The 13395-nt window shown below is 35.6% G+C and overlaps 1 protein-coding gene across 5 annotated transcripts in view; it reads right to left on the bottom strand.

Annotated features, from left to right (window-relative positions):
- Positions 1-599: 599 nt before the first annotated feature.
- slc4a10a (solute carrier family 4 member 10a) overlaps positions 600-13395 on the bottom strand; it is a 56123-nt gene continuing 43327 nt past the window's right edge. For 3 of the 5 annotated variants that reach the window (XM_084394566.1, XM_084394567.1, XM_084394568.1), the window contains 10 exons: positions 11136-11297; positions 9395-9508; positions 9122-9283; positions 8774-9025; positions 8592-8660; positions 7779-7952; positions 7569-7691; positions 7379-7443; positions 6646-6756; positions 600-2125 (listed from right to left, as the gene is read on the bottom strand). In XM_084394566.1, the coding sequence (XP_084250692.1) occupies positions 2044-2125; positions 6646-6756; positions 7379-7443; positions 7569-7691; positions 7779-7952; positions 8592-8660; positions 8774-9025; positions 9122-9283; positions 9395-9508; positions 11136-11297 (1314 nt within the window). In that variant the 3' untranslated portion in view covers positions 600-2043. Of the gene's footprint in view, positions 2126-4615; positions 4653-6645; positions 6757-7378; positions 7444-7568; positions 7692-7778; positions 7953-8591; positions 8661-8773; positions 9026-9121; positions 9284-9394; positions 9509-11135; positions 11298-13395 lie in introns of all 5 variants that reach the window. The other 2 variants (XM_084394569.1, XM_084394570.1) reach the window with 1 other exon arrangement.

The following is a 13395-nucleotide window of genomic DNA, read 5'->3' as shown; positions in this document are numbered from 1 at the left end:
GCAGCGACTCGAAAGCAACATATAATAAGCACTAAGCTTCCCAGCATGTTTTTTCATGTTGCTAGCAAATTTATCATGTTGTTAACATGTCTTAGCATGTGTCTAGCATTATTTTGCAAGTATGTTCATAGATTAGCATGTTGCTATCATGTCTTACCAATTGCTATGTTTAAACATATTGCTAGCATGTTTTAACACATATTTTAGCACATTGCTAACATGTTTTTACATGCTGCTAGCATGAATGAGCACGTTGTTACAGACATCCCACCTCTCCCGGAAGTTCCAGGAGTCTCCCACATATTGATAAGCCCGCAATTTATTTTTGCTAACATGTACTAAGCTAGTTGCTAGGCTTTGCTAGTGGTAGATATGGTAATGAAGCTATATATAAAAGTTTTGACCACCTCAATGTAAGTCTATGATTGTCCACTTAAGTCCAATCCGAAAAGATATATACTGTAGCAACCCGAGTTGTAGCTTTAAAGCTCTAGGAGGATATACTGACAAAATTGTGTCTTAGAAGAAGAAGCTTAAATATAGAATTTCAGTATGTTATCTTTGTCATATCAACATAAATACAAACCATTACAAAAACACACTTTAGTGTCAGTTTATTTGCAGTTACATTTATTCTGATGAAAATTTCTCACAGTTGTAACGATATATGTTCATTTGAATGAATAATTTAACAAACAACAGTGGCTGTTACCAGGAAGAAATTCTTATTTTACAGTGGACAGAAGTCTGTCCTTCCGACATGTGCATGACAGATGTGCGTGTCGTAGTTTCGTCAACCAACCTAAAAAATGGCAAAACATTGTAATAACACTGACAGTAACATGAAAACATTAATTTCCCCCCACTCTATACATATTTAAATCTATCCACACAATAAATAACTTTTGTTATTTAAAATGATACACATTGACAAAATACAGAATCACATGTACATGTGTTGATGATTAATGTTAGATTCGTCTCTGGTTTGTACATGGTATAATGCCCCTCTTATTAAAAGGAATATTATTGCATTTCTTGTATGATTTTTGTATTATCGGCAGTAATAGTATAATTCGTTCGTTCGAGCGATGAGGTCTCTTTTCTCGGTTTGTAAATGAGTCTTGTAGAGGAGTCAGATGCCCTGTCACTCAGAAACATTGTGAAAACAACACTATACAGTTATATTATTTGCAACGTTTTAACAAAATATATGTTTACTATTATTTGCATGGTTGAGTGCTACACAAAATGAGAAAGCTTCGTAATAACAGTTTTCAAAAATAAAATAAAAAACAGTCAGAACAACCAGTGAATTTATGAATATGGATGTGTTTCATATCAAGAAGTTCAAGAGAAAATGTTAAAACGAGCACAGGGCACTCGGACTGTACGTTTGTGTTTTTAGGGAAATATTACAATAAAATTCACAAAATGGGAAAACTTCATAAAAGTACTTAAAAAAATATTGGTCACTGTTCGTAAGTAGCAAATGTTAACATCAAGTATCTTATTTAGTGGTGTGGAGAACATTTTGACGTAATCGCACAGACATTGAAAAAGCTGACAGAACTGCATTTGCATCGTCCGTCAGAAATTGCTTCTTCCTGTTATGATATTTGAACTATGCCCACAAATGAATATTTATCATTTATGCATAATAAAAAAAGAATGGATTTTATACAATAAACATATTCAGGCTATAAGAGAAGGATTTCAATAGGAACTACAGTCAAAAAAAATATAAAACATACAAAATACACTCTACCTGGTTGAAAACAAAAGTAACCTATTATAGTTTTTACATTTCTATAGGTGAAACTACAATTGGACCGTTAAAGACAACCCAACAATCCTCCTTGTGGGCGGCATCATTCACACACCCCCACACCCACGCGCACACACACACACACACACACACATAAAAAATATGTAAATATAACAAGGTGCCTTAGCACATACTGGCACACACAGACCTACAGAACAGAAGCATTTAGTGGTGCTTGTAGTGTGGCACGATACTGTGTTTTGAAATACAAGAACTCACAAACTCGTCTCTCTATCCAAATCTGTCTCCTTCTCTTCATCACCTCGCTTATGTCCAATGGCACCCACAACTTTTGAGCTGAAGAATAATAGAGAAAGATTTACATCACCATGAGAAGAAAAAAAAAGTATATTCGAAAAGCTGACGAGAAACAGCGAGTCACGAGTTTGTTCTTGGAGCAAAAGAATACGTACAGTTCCCTTTCGAAGTGGAAGTCGACACTGAATCTTGGATTGACGCTACAGGGAACGCAAATCAGTGTGACCGGTGTCTGAAACACGTGTGCGTACACCAAGCGGCAACCTTCCCGTCTCGCTCTTGAATCCAACATGGAAGTGACTTAAACTGCAATTCATCGACTGGCCGCTAGAGACAGGCTCCAAAAGAGAGTCAATCCCATAGACCCCCATGTTAATATGCCCAACTTTACAGCAGAAAAAAAATGTGTTTACAGCCTGGTAAAAAAAAGTGGTTTTGGTCTATATAGCTAATTTTGCCCTTCATGACAACTGTGAGTAGGGTGAATTTTTTTAGAACTCGTTTGTTTTAGATATTAAGCCTTAAAGTTCTGCATAATTAAGGGCGCGGCCACTTGAGTGACGGGTGGATTGCCGCTGCTGTCACTACCATAGACAGTAAAAGAAATGGACACAGCGACCCCATTGGATTCAACGGAAAAAAGTGAAGTCAATTAGAAGCACTCACTTCCTGATGGCTGAGCCAGACTCAAACTGAGCTTGACGACGTAGATGTGACGTGAGCAACCCGTCTGTCTTCTAGTAGCTGTGCCAAGAGAAATCTGAATCATTCCCTTCCGAAACTTGCAGAGACGGAGAGTGTGAGTAGGATGTGTCCATGAGACCATAACGTAAGATACAAGGTAATGGAGCCTTTTATACATTTTCGTGTTTCTTTAGAAATAAATAATGGACAAATGGAGTCTTTAAGCGCCTCAGATGTAAAGTTATTCCCTGTCAAAGTGACGCCAAAATGAATGGGAGTCAATGGAATGCTAACAGCAGATGATGGTCTGCTAATCAATGGCGGCGCCCGGGGAAGCTTCAGTTTTTTCTGAAAGATTACCCCCTTGGTCACTACTAGCCGTTTGTCTGCTGTCTGTTAGCGCCACGTCACCTCAGCTCATCACGTCACATCATGGACTGTCGTCGGCCGATGAAATTGTCGAGTGTACACACGTGCTTCAGACACAGGTCATGCTGATGAAGACACAGTGACTCAATCCCCTTCTCAGGCAACCAAAGGTTTTATGGCGTTTTATGTGAACGCCTTCCAGTGTTATTTTTGTATCATTGAGATACTATCATAGTCTTATTAATATTTTGAATTAGATTTTATGTTTATATTTTCCATTTTCATTTTAATTTCAGTAATTTTTTTGTTTTGTCAAAAAAAAAAAGTGTTTCCATTTTAGTCGTTTTTTTTTTTTTGTCTAAATTTTGCATTGGAAACTAGCTGAAATGAGATAAGTTTAAATGTTTGTACAGTATATTTAAGTTTATTTTATTTTAATTAATTAAAATTTACTTAATTTTAGTTTTAGTTACAGTTATAATAATAACCCTGGCTCCTTTATGATAAAAAGTTAAAGTTACATTATTATGATTTATTCGTGCTGTCAAATGATCAAAATAATTAATTATTGTACTAAATATATCATATTAGAATTATTTAATTATTACTATTTACTGTTTTTAAATATGTAGCATTAAGTAAATATTAATTAATATTAAACACTTCTTTTATAATTCATCTGTTGAAGCATTTTTTGGAAAGAAAAATAAAAGTATAATTATTGTGTTGACGACTCTCGTAATGGAGTGTGCACATCTATAATCACTCTAGACTTTTTGTTGAACATCACATATAAGTTTGATTTATAAATAAATAATATTGTATACAGAATAAACTGAGAAACATTACTGAGTTCTACCAGGGACTGAATATTCAGATTCACACAGGACAGAATGAAACAGAGGTCAAATTAAATATCAGACTTAAAAACAAAAAAAGAACGTTAAATACATTTCGTTAACTGTATGCGTTAACTTTGACAGTCATTATTTTACATGACTATATGATCCCAGTGAGTTAACCTGTCTGAAATCATGCTTTTCCATGCATTTAACATTCTGAACAAATACACACAAACATGCACACAGAGGCTAAAATGCCCAGGAAAAAAGAGCTTGAATCCCACAGGATGCCCGTGTTTTTTTTTATTAAGATGCCCTTTGTAAAGCCTGGAATTATTTAATTATCATTATTACACGGCTCTGTGGAATACTTGATTCTGATTGGTCAATTCCGGTGGTTCTCTCAAGGCTGATCAAGACCCCTCCGCTTCGCGTCGGTGTCCTGTCGGGGGTTATTTTGAGAGAACCACCGGTTGGACGTACATTATCCCTAACTTAACCTCTAAAAAGGAAGACACAACGTTTTTCAGAAAAATGAGAAAAGGTTTGAACATTTAGGAAACATGAAGCATCGTACCCACAGCACTAGTGTATATACAGTGTTCATGCACAGACGGGTTGAGTTGTGTCTTACCTTTGGAAATCAGCATCTGAGACATTAGGAGAGGGAGCTTATGAGTGACAGGGATGAAAAATTCAGTCATGATATGAGCCTGATATTCACACTTCCATTTTTAAGAGAACAGCATGTTTTAGTTCACTGAACAGATATATTGCTAGATTGCTAATTGCTAATTAATCTTTTTTGAGGGGCTCAGACATGACCAAACTCTGCTCTGAGAATGAAAATGTTTCTTATTTGATCTTTAACAGAGTTTTTAAAGGGGTCATGAATTGAGAAATCAAATTTTCCTTGATCTTTTGACATAAGGGGCCCAATCTTACACCTGGCGCAATGCAGCGCCAGGCGCGAGTGTTTTTTGCTAGTTTCAGTCCGACGCAGTTATCATTTTCACGTCCTGCACCACATTGTTTAAATAGCAAGTGCATTTGTGCCCATTTGTGCGCCCGTGGGTGTGCTGGTCTGAAAATGAGGTGTGTTCTAGCGCATTGTTGGCGCGATGCTATTTTGAGGCAATAGAAATAGACAATATGTTTTTGTTATTTAATGAGCGCGTTAGTAATGTGCGCCTATAGGCGGATCCACAACGCGCGTACACTGCTTATTAAACACACAGGGACGCACAGCAGCACACAAACATGCCAGATATTTAAAATAAAAGGATTACAATATAAAAGATTATTATTGTGTACATAAAGATATGGTGGAATCCGGCTTGTCCCGTAGATGGTCTGCTTGCGCACTTTTACCTCGCGCACGAGCAGTTCCGTTTCTGCTCTGGAGACGCGTTCTGTCTTTCCACTATCAAATTCCGTCATGTAAATAGCGAATCTGCCATGGCAGAGGGAATGGGAGATGAGACTCTGATTGGTTTAACGCACATAAATCCCAAAACACACCCATTACTCATAATGAGAATAGGGACAACCCTATTAGACCATGCGCCTGGCGCACCAACCATTTTTCCCGTCATTAAACAAAAAAAAGTGGATTCAGATTCGCCCTAAGTGAACTTGCGCCGTGCGCTTTAGACCACGCGCTTAGATCGTTAGGGCCCAAGAGGTCATTGTACTATTAAAAAATCCTGTAAGTTTCATAACTTAAAACTTCCTCATCAGTCCAAAAACTGCTTTTATTGAAACCAAGCTCACAAAACAACTCGTTTCGGATTTTGTCACAGTATGGCGTAATAGTGCGATGAAAGACCGCCTCTACAGAAGAAGATTGTAATGGGAATTTTAATTTTCACACTCTAGGTGTGCTCCTGATTTTTCAATATAATGATTAATGTGAACACTGTGAGACAAAGGGGGAGACAGCGGAAAAGGGAACCTCTGACCCCTTGGGATCAGAGGTGGTCCCATTTGGGACTTCTGAGTTTGTAGGAATAAACTCAGCAGGATTAGGTCACTAGCAGAGAAACCTTCCCTTGTTTAGATAAGGGCCTGTGGGCAGAAGACCTTGAAGGTACTATAAAGGCTCCTCTGCCCTCCCTCCCTTCGTCGCACTTGTTCCACAGACTGTACTAATGACTTCTGTGTGGCAACTGGGCCTTCTTGCAAGAATAAAATACTTTTTTAATGATCATTTGAATTTCAGAGTGTCTCTTACGCAGTTGATGATTGTTTAATGAAAAATTGCCACTACAAGATCAACGACTACTTTTACATCATTGCCTCTTTAGCCCCGCCCACTAATTCACACATGTCATGTAGTAGTAAATACGAGATAGACGCAAACACAGGATTACTCGAGCAACAAAATGATAGAGATGCCTGTGATGACCTCAAAGAACATTAAAAAAATTCAGTTCATGACCCCTTTAAAAGTAGGATTTCAGTTCAATGTTCCAAAAGGGGGAATAAAAGCGTGCCGCTACTGAATCGAGAAACTGAAAATGTCCCATGGTAAAATAAAATACTGTGTATGTATTTTCATCTATCCTAATGCAATGTTTGCAGGTTTGCGGTGAGATTAAAGTGACATGTTTGAATATTGTTATGCATGCCAGGGGATGTTCTGAGGGAATATTAAATCCAAACCTTTTTGAGCTTTGATCTTTGTTGGTGCTTTCAGAGTTGAGGCCTTTCCAGACGTTTCCAAAAGACGTCTTTGTCATTTCATCTGTAATGTTGACCGTGGATGGATCGTCCCTTAATGAATGCAAACACATTAGCATTTTTAATGATTATTTCTGTTATGTCATATTTTGAAAGAACATTTTGAAAGTTTGTCCTTCAAAAAGAGAGGAGGCCATCTAAACATTTTTACAGAAATGTTTGACTCCAGGCTGTTTCTACATGAAATATGTGAAATGAAATTATATATTTTTTTATTTTTTTGACAGTATGCTTTGTATATTCCACTGAAAAAAAATGTCCTACTGTAAAAAATAAACAGTAATGTTCAAAAGTTTTGTGTCTGTAAGATTTTTGAAAGAAGTCTCATGCTCACCAAGGCTGCATTTATTTGATTAAAAATACAGTAAAAACAGTAATATTGTGAAATATTATTACAATTTAAAATAAATGTTTCTATTTTCTATTTTAAAATGTAATTTATTACTTAAATGTCTTTAATGCAAATGTCTCTAAGTCATTACTACAGTTTTCAGTGTCACATGATCCTTCAGAAATCATTCTTATATACTGTATCATTTATTTTTTTAAATCTTAAGGACTAGATTTACGGGTTAGATTATGTAGAAATGGTAACAACAACAACAGGTTACCAATTTTACAGTGTACAAACACTGTCAAAACAAATCCTACTTACTTATAATGCCCCTCTAGGGGCACTTGTACAATTCCTTCCTCCTCCATCAAGACACACTGACTCTCCTGAAAGTGAGAGAAAGAACATGTTGATGATCTGTCCTTTTAAAACATTGCCTTCAGTTATTGGTCGTTGCCAGCCAATAGCGTCGTCGCAGGCTGCAACCACTAGCAGTGCGTGATGGTTGTACCTCTTGCTGTGCATCTTCCAATTTTTTCTTCTTGCTCTCTGGCATGAGGTCATCAAGCCAGCTGAGATCTCGCTTACAGAAGAAAAAATCCAACAGCTTACGGATGAACACAAGGGCTAAGACCTGCAAAAAAACACACAGACATCATATGAGATCTTGATGATCATGCATGCAAACATACAGAAATATACACAAACACACACGTCTTACCATCATAGGAAAGACTATGGCGGCTCTGGAGGTTTTGATGACCCAGAGAAGCACCAGGCAGCTGAGCTGGATGATGGTGAACAAGTGAACTTTTCTCAGCGGGACGTGTCTCAGGTAGATAAAATCAGGCTGGTGTTTTGTCGGCATCCCGAACAGTCTCACACGATCAAAAAACTGAACGACAAACACGAACACACCAACACGGTCAGAACTGTACAATATGACCCTGTATTTGGACACAATTTAGTCTTGTTAACTAAAGCTAAAACAATTAAAAAATTGTTTTCGTTAATTGAAATGAAGCTGAAATAAAATATACATTTTAGATGAAAAACTTAAACTTAAAAAAAAGTAACAACTTTTAGTACTAAAATGTAAAATAAATACAAGTAAACAAATACACAAATAAAATAACTAAATAGAAATGAAAATAAAACAAAAATTAAATCAAGTAAAAAAAAACTATTAAAAATGATAAAATTACAAAAAATTCCTTGAAATAAAAAATAAAATTGTAAAAATAAAAGCTAATTTAAAATATGAATAAATATTATAATAGTATATAAATAATACTAAAATAACACTGGGACTCCAATTCAGCTTTCACAATCAATAAAATATATTAAAACAGCTCTTTTAAATTGTAATCATATTTCACAATCTTACTGTCTTTACTGTATTTTTTATTTTTTTCAAAGAGCATAAAGGACTTATATAAACAATACTTAAATAACATTGGGACACATAAGCCACACCTACAAATGTCAAAATAAACAACTGTTAGGCACAATATATGACTAGTAATTGCAGTACTTGTATGCCCCTGAGAGACGATGCTCCCATATAGAGGAAAACTCCGTATAACACAGGCATCGGGATATGCTGAGGACAAAAACAAAATAATAGCCATTAAAAGATAAAATTCCGCAAAAGTTTTCTCATTCATTGCAAGCAAGTTTGTAACTATCATCAGTTGATCAAAGAAGATCACTGACCTTCAGCACGGAGGTCATGAATACTGAGCTGCCCATGAGGACGAATATCATGAGGCCGGTGAAGCGCTGCTCTCTGATGCCCAAGAACTTGGGCTGTTCACCGGGTGCGGAGCATTCGGACTCCAATTTCAGGCTGTTCACGTGGCTGATTGACAGCACCGTCGCAGCCACGAACCACGGAAGGCCCATGAGAGAGCACACTCCCAGCATCACACCCACCACAAACAGGTCCAGATGATACCCACAGCCTTTCTGTGGATGCACACATACACAACAAAAGACATCTCAGCAAGAGTACAAGATTCTTTGTTAACCAAAAAAGGAGCATATTGTGAAATAGTGACAAACCTTCAGCTTGTGTTCCTTCCTGTTAATAATAACGGCAGTGATTTGTTGGTCCATGAAGATGAGGATGGTGCACAACAGAGCTGGGATGAAGCTCACAATAGTGGTCCACCACGGGTTTGGTCCCAGTGGACTGATGAACCAGCCACGGTCGTCTCTGGTTGGCTGTAAGAGGTCATTAGTCAATTACAGATTGATATTCTGAGGAAGTGGATTTATGTGAAAATCTACAAATGAAAATGACACAGTAGTGTAATACTCCTCTTAACGACTCACTTTAAACTCATTAGGAACCTGTAGTTTTGGAGAGGGGACCCCCAGAGCGTAGTCGGTCAGAACCATGGTCAGGATGGTGATGAAAACGGCAAAATCACTGATAACTGCCCTCACCTGTTGAGAAACACACAGAATTGGAATATTATATTATATTATATTACATTATATTATATTATATTATGCAACACTTTATTTCAATGGTCCACTTGAGACATTCTACTAACTACAAGTAACTTTGCAACTATATGTCAACTACCCATCATTAAAGTATTTGTAGACTGTCTGCTTAATATCTGCTAAAACTTTATTTTGATGCTCCCCCAACTGACATTCTACAGACTATAAGTAACTTTGCAACTACATGTCAACTTATTCTATTAATCTGAACCGTAACAACTAACAGTCTACTACAGTCTATTAATACTCTAATGAGAGTTAGTTGACATGTAGTTGCAAAGTTACTTGTAGTTAGTAGAATGTCTCAAGTGGACCATCGAAATAAAGTGTTTTAATATATTTTCATTTATATATATATATATATATATATATATATATATATATATATATACATACATACATACACACACACATATATATATATATACACTACCGTTAAAAAGTTTGGGGTCAGTAAGATTTTTTAATGTTTTTAAAAGAAGTATCTTCTGCTCACCAAGGCTGCATTTATTTAATAATAAAAAAATTAAAAAAAACAGTAATATTGTGAAATATTATGACAATTTAAAATGACTGTTTTCTATTTTAATATATTTTAAACTGTAATTTATTCCTGTGATCAAAGCTGAATTTTCAGCATCATTACTCCAGTCTTCAGTGTCACATGATCCTTCAGAAATCATTCTAATATGATTTGATGCTCAAGAAACATTTATGATTATTTTCAATGTTGAAAACAGTTGTGTACAATTTATTTTCAAAATTCTTTGATGAATAGAAAGTTCAAAAGAACAGCATTTATTTAAAATAGAATATTTTCTAACATTATAAATGTCTTTACTGTAACTTTTGATCAGTTTAACTCATCCTTGATGAATAAAAGTATTGATTTATTTTATTTCTTTCCCCCAAAAATAAAATTAAAATTCTTACTGACCCCAAACTTTTGAAGGGTAGTGTTTAATGTTACAAAAGCTTTCAGTTTCAGATAAATGCTGTTCTTTTGAACTTTCTATTCATCATAGCATCATGAAATAAAAATGTAAATAACTGTTTTCAACATTGATAATAATCATAAATGGTTCTTGAGCATCAAATCATCATATTAGAATGATTTCTGAAGGATCATGTGACACTGAAGACTGGAGTAATGATGCTGAAAATTCAGCTTTGATCACAGGAATAAATTACACTTTACTGTATATTCACATAGAAAACAGCTGTTCTAAATTGGAATAATATTTCACAATATTACTGTTTTTATTTGTATTTTTAATCAAATAAATGCAGCCTTGGTGAGCAGAAGATACTTCTTTTAAAAACATAAAAAATCTTACTGACCCCAAACTTTTGAACGGTAGTGTATATATATATATATATACTGTATATAGATTTTCGATTTTTCACATATTTAGATTTTTTCACAGATATTCAAACACACACATACTTCCACATTTGTCTGTACTATTCTATACTGAAACACACACACACACACACACACACACACACACACACACACACACACACACACACACACACACACACACACACACAAGCTTCTTGCCTTGGTGGGGAAGTAACGGCTTGTTTTGAATTCCTTGAGGAAAGAGGACATAACAACCGTAGAGAAGAAGAGAATGACAGACCAGAAGAGGACGTCAGGTATGTATGGACCGTGATGGCCACAGGCGTTGCCCAGAAATTCACCCCTGTTCTCAACACAGCCCTGAGACAAATCATAAGACACAATGATCACATCTGCTTCTGATGAAGAACACAGATAAACACAACATCAAGAAAAAGAAAGGATAAAAATTTGTATGCAGTCATGTGGAACTGTGGAAATATCACAAGGATTTGTTTATAGTGTAGGAGATTACGTGTGTGTGTGTGTGTGTGTGTGTGTGTGTGTGTGTGTGTGTGTGTGTGTGTGTGTGTGTGTGTGTGTGCGCGCAGGAGCTTAAATAGAAACGGAGGGGAACTGAGGTGAAACAGCAGAGGATTTGCTTTTATTAGTCACTGAAATGTATTAACCTATATCTGAGCCAAAAATATGAGACGCAGTTGCAGACAGTACTGTTTTTGAAAGAAAGTAGTATGCAGTGTGTATACCATGAACTGCATGCACATTTTCTGTATGCATCGATGATATACAACTACAGAAATATATATATATATATATATATATATATATACAACTGTGGCAATGCACTCAATGACATTTCCTTTTTGAGAGTGATAAATGAAGTACTGTGCTGTGTATTAACACTGTCTTGACTCATTATTTGATCAGACTGGCAAAAACTGACTTTCGTTTTTAATTCGTACCATAAAATAACCATATTTTGTCCATGACAACAAAACAGTTGTGACAATTTCCAAGATGACATGCTATGGAGGTCATGTAACAATTTAGCATACTACTACTCCATTTAGAACATAGCCATATGGTGCATTCAAATCATGTTGGAAAGATCATATTTACAAGTTGAACGCACAGGAACACCACAGCAAAGTTGTAATTACAGGTGGGAAACTTTTAATTAACAACTTTCGGTTACACTTTATTTTAAGGTGTCATTGTTACAGTGTAATTATATATTTAAGTACTGAGTATGTAATATTAATTAACTACATGTACTTACTATAGGGTTAGGTTAGGATTAGGATTGGGTTAGTTGCAGGCTTGGGAGGATTACTTTAAAAATGTATTCCGTTACAGTTACAAATTACTTCATAAAAAAAGTATTCAGTAACGTAATCCAAGTACTATAATATGAAAGTAATGTAACTGATTACTTTTGGATTACTTCAAGGTCACGTATATAAATAAAGTCAAGCAAGAAGAAATATGATAAAAAAAAATATTAAAAAACTTTTATTTATTAAGAATTTGGCTCAGTTTACATTACAATATTTTCAAAATATACACACAGGCCTGAATATATATTTATGTAAAGGGCTATACAGACATCTAGTGGCTAATGTATGGTATTACAGATTATTTTGTTTTATTTGTAACTAATTTTTAACTAAAAAATAAAAACACAACATTTAACATTTTTACACAATCTACATATTAGTTTATTTAAAAATAGGCCTACATGTTGACTAAAGCCGTGATCTTTCTTAATTTGCCTGACTGAACTTTGGCGTTGGCAGTGGGAGTTCCCCTACGTTACCTAGACAGCGAACATCCCGTTACGTGAGAAAAGATTAAGAAAGGACATTTTGGGTACTAAAAAAGATACTCTCCTAATTTCTACAAAATAGCAGCGGAATTTCCATGAATTAAAAGCGATTTTACCCGCAGGCAGCATCGTTTCTACTAGCAGCAGTGATTCACTCTGCGTCTGAGGAGATTGTAGAAAGCTGTTATTTGCGCATTCACCAGCGCGTGGCACACGTGAGTCATTACTGGCAACAGAACCATAATCAAGCAGCGCTTAATATAGTGTTATTATGCCAAAATACTTATTTATTTAGTTTTAAATTAAACCATTGTAATCCTGAAAGTATTCCCCCTTTTTTTTAAATGTAACTATAATCTGATTACTACGTTTTTTGACGTAACTGTAACGGATTACAGTTACTGGATTTTTGTATCCTGATTACATAACGCCGTTACATGTATTCCGTTACTCCCCAACCCTTAGTTGTATGTAACAGTGCCTAATTTTCTGTTATTACTATGGTAAGTACAAGTAACATACGTAACAAGGACACTGTAAAATAAAGTGTTACCCAACTTTCTTTAAGCCTAAATTTCCTAGTTGGGGACGTGTCAGTGAGAAAATATGGTGGACATCTGTATTGATGGTAAA

This window comes from Rutilus rutilus (assembly GCF_951802725.1).
Source record: "Rutilus rutilus genome assembly, chromosome: 22".
Taxonomy (NCBI): domain Eukaryota; kingdom Metazoa; phylum Chordata; class Actinopteri; order Cypriniformes; family Leuciscidae; genus Rutilus; species Rutilus rutilus.
This window is presented reverse-complemented; position numbering and strand designations above follow the sequence as displayed.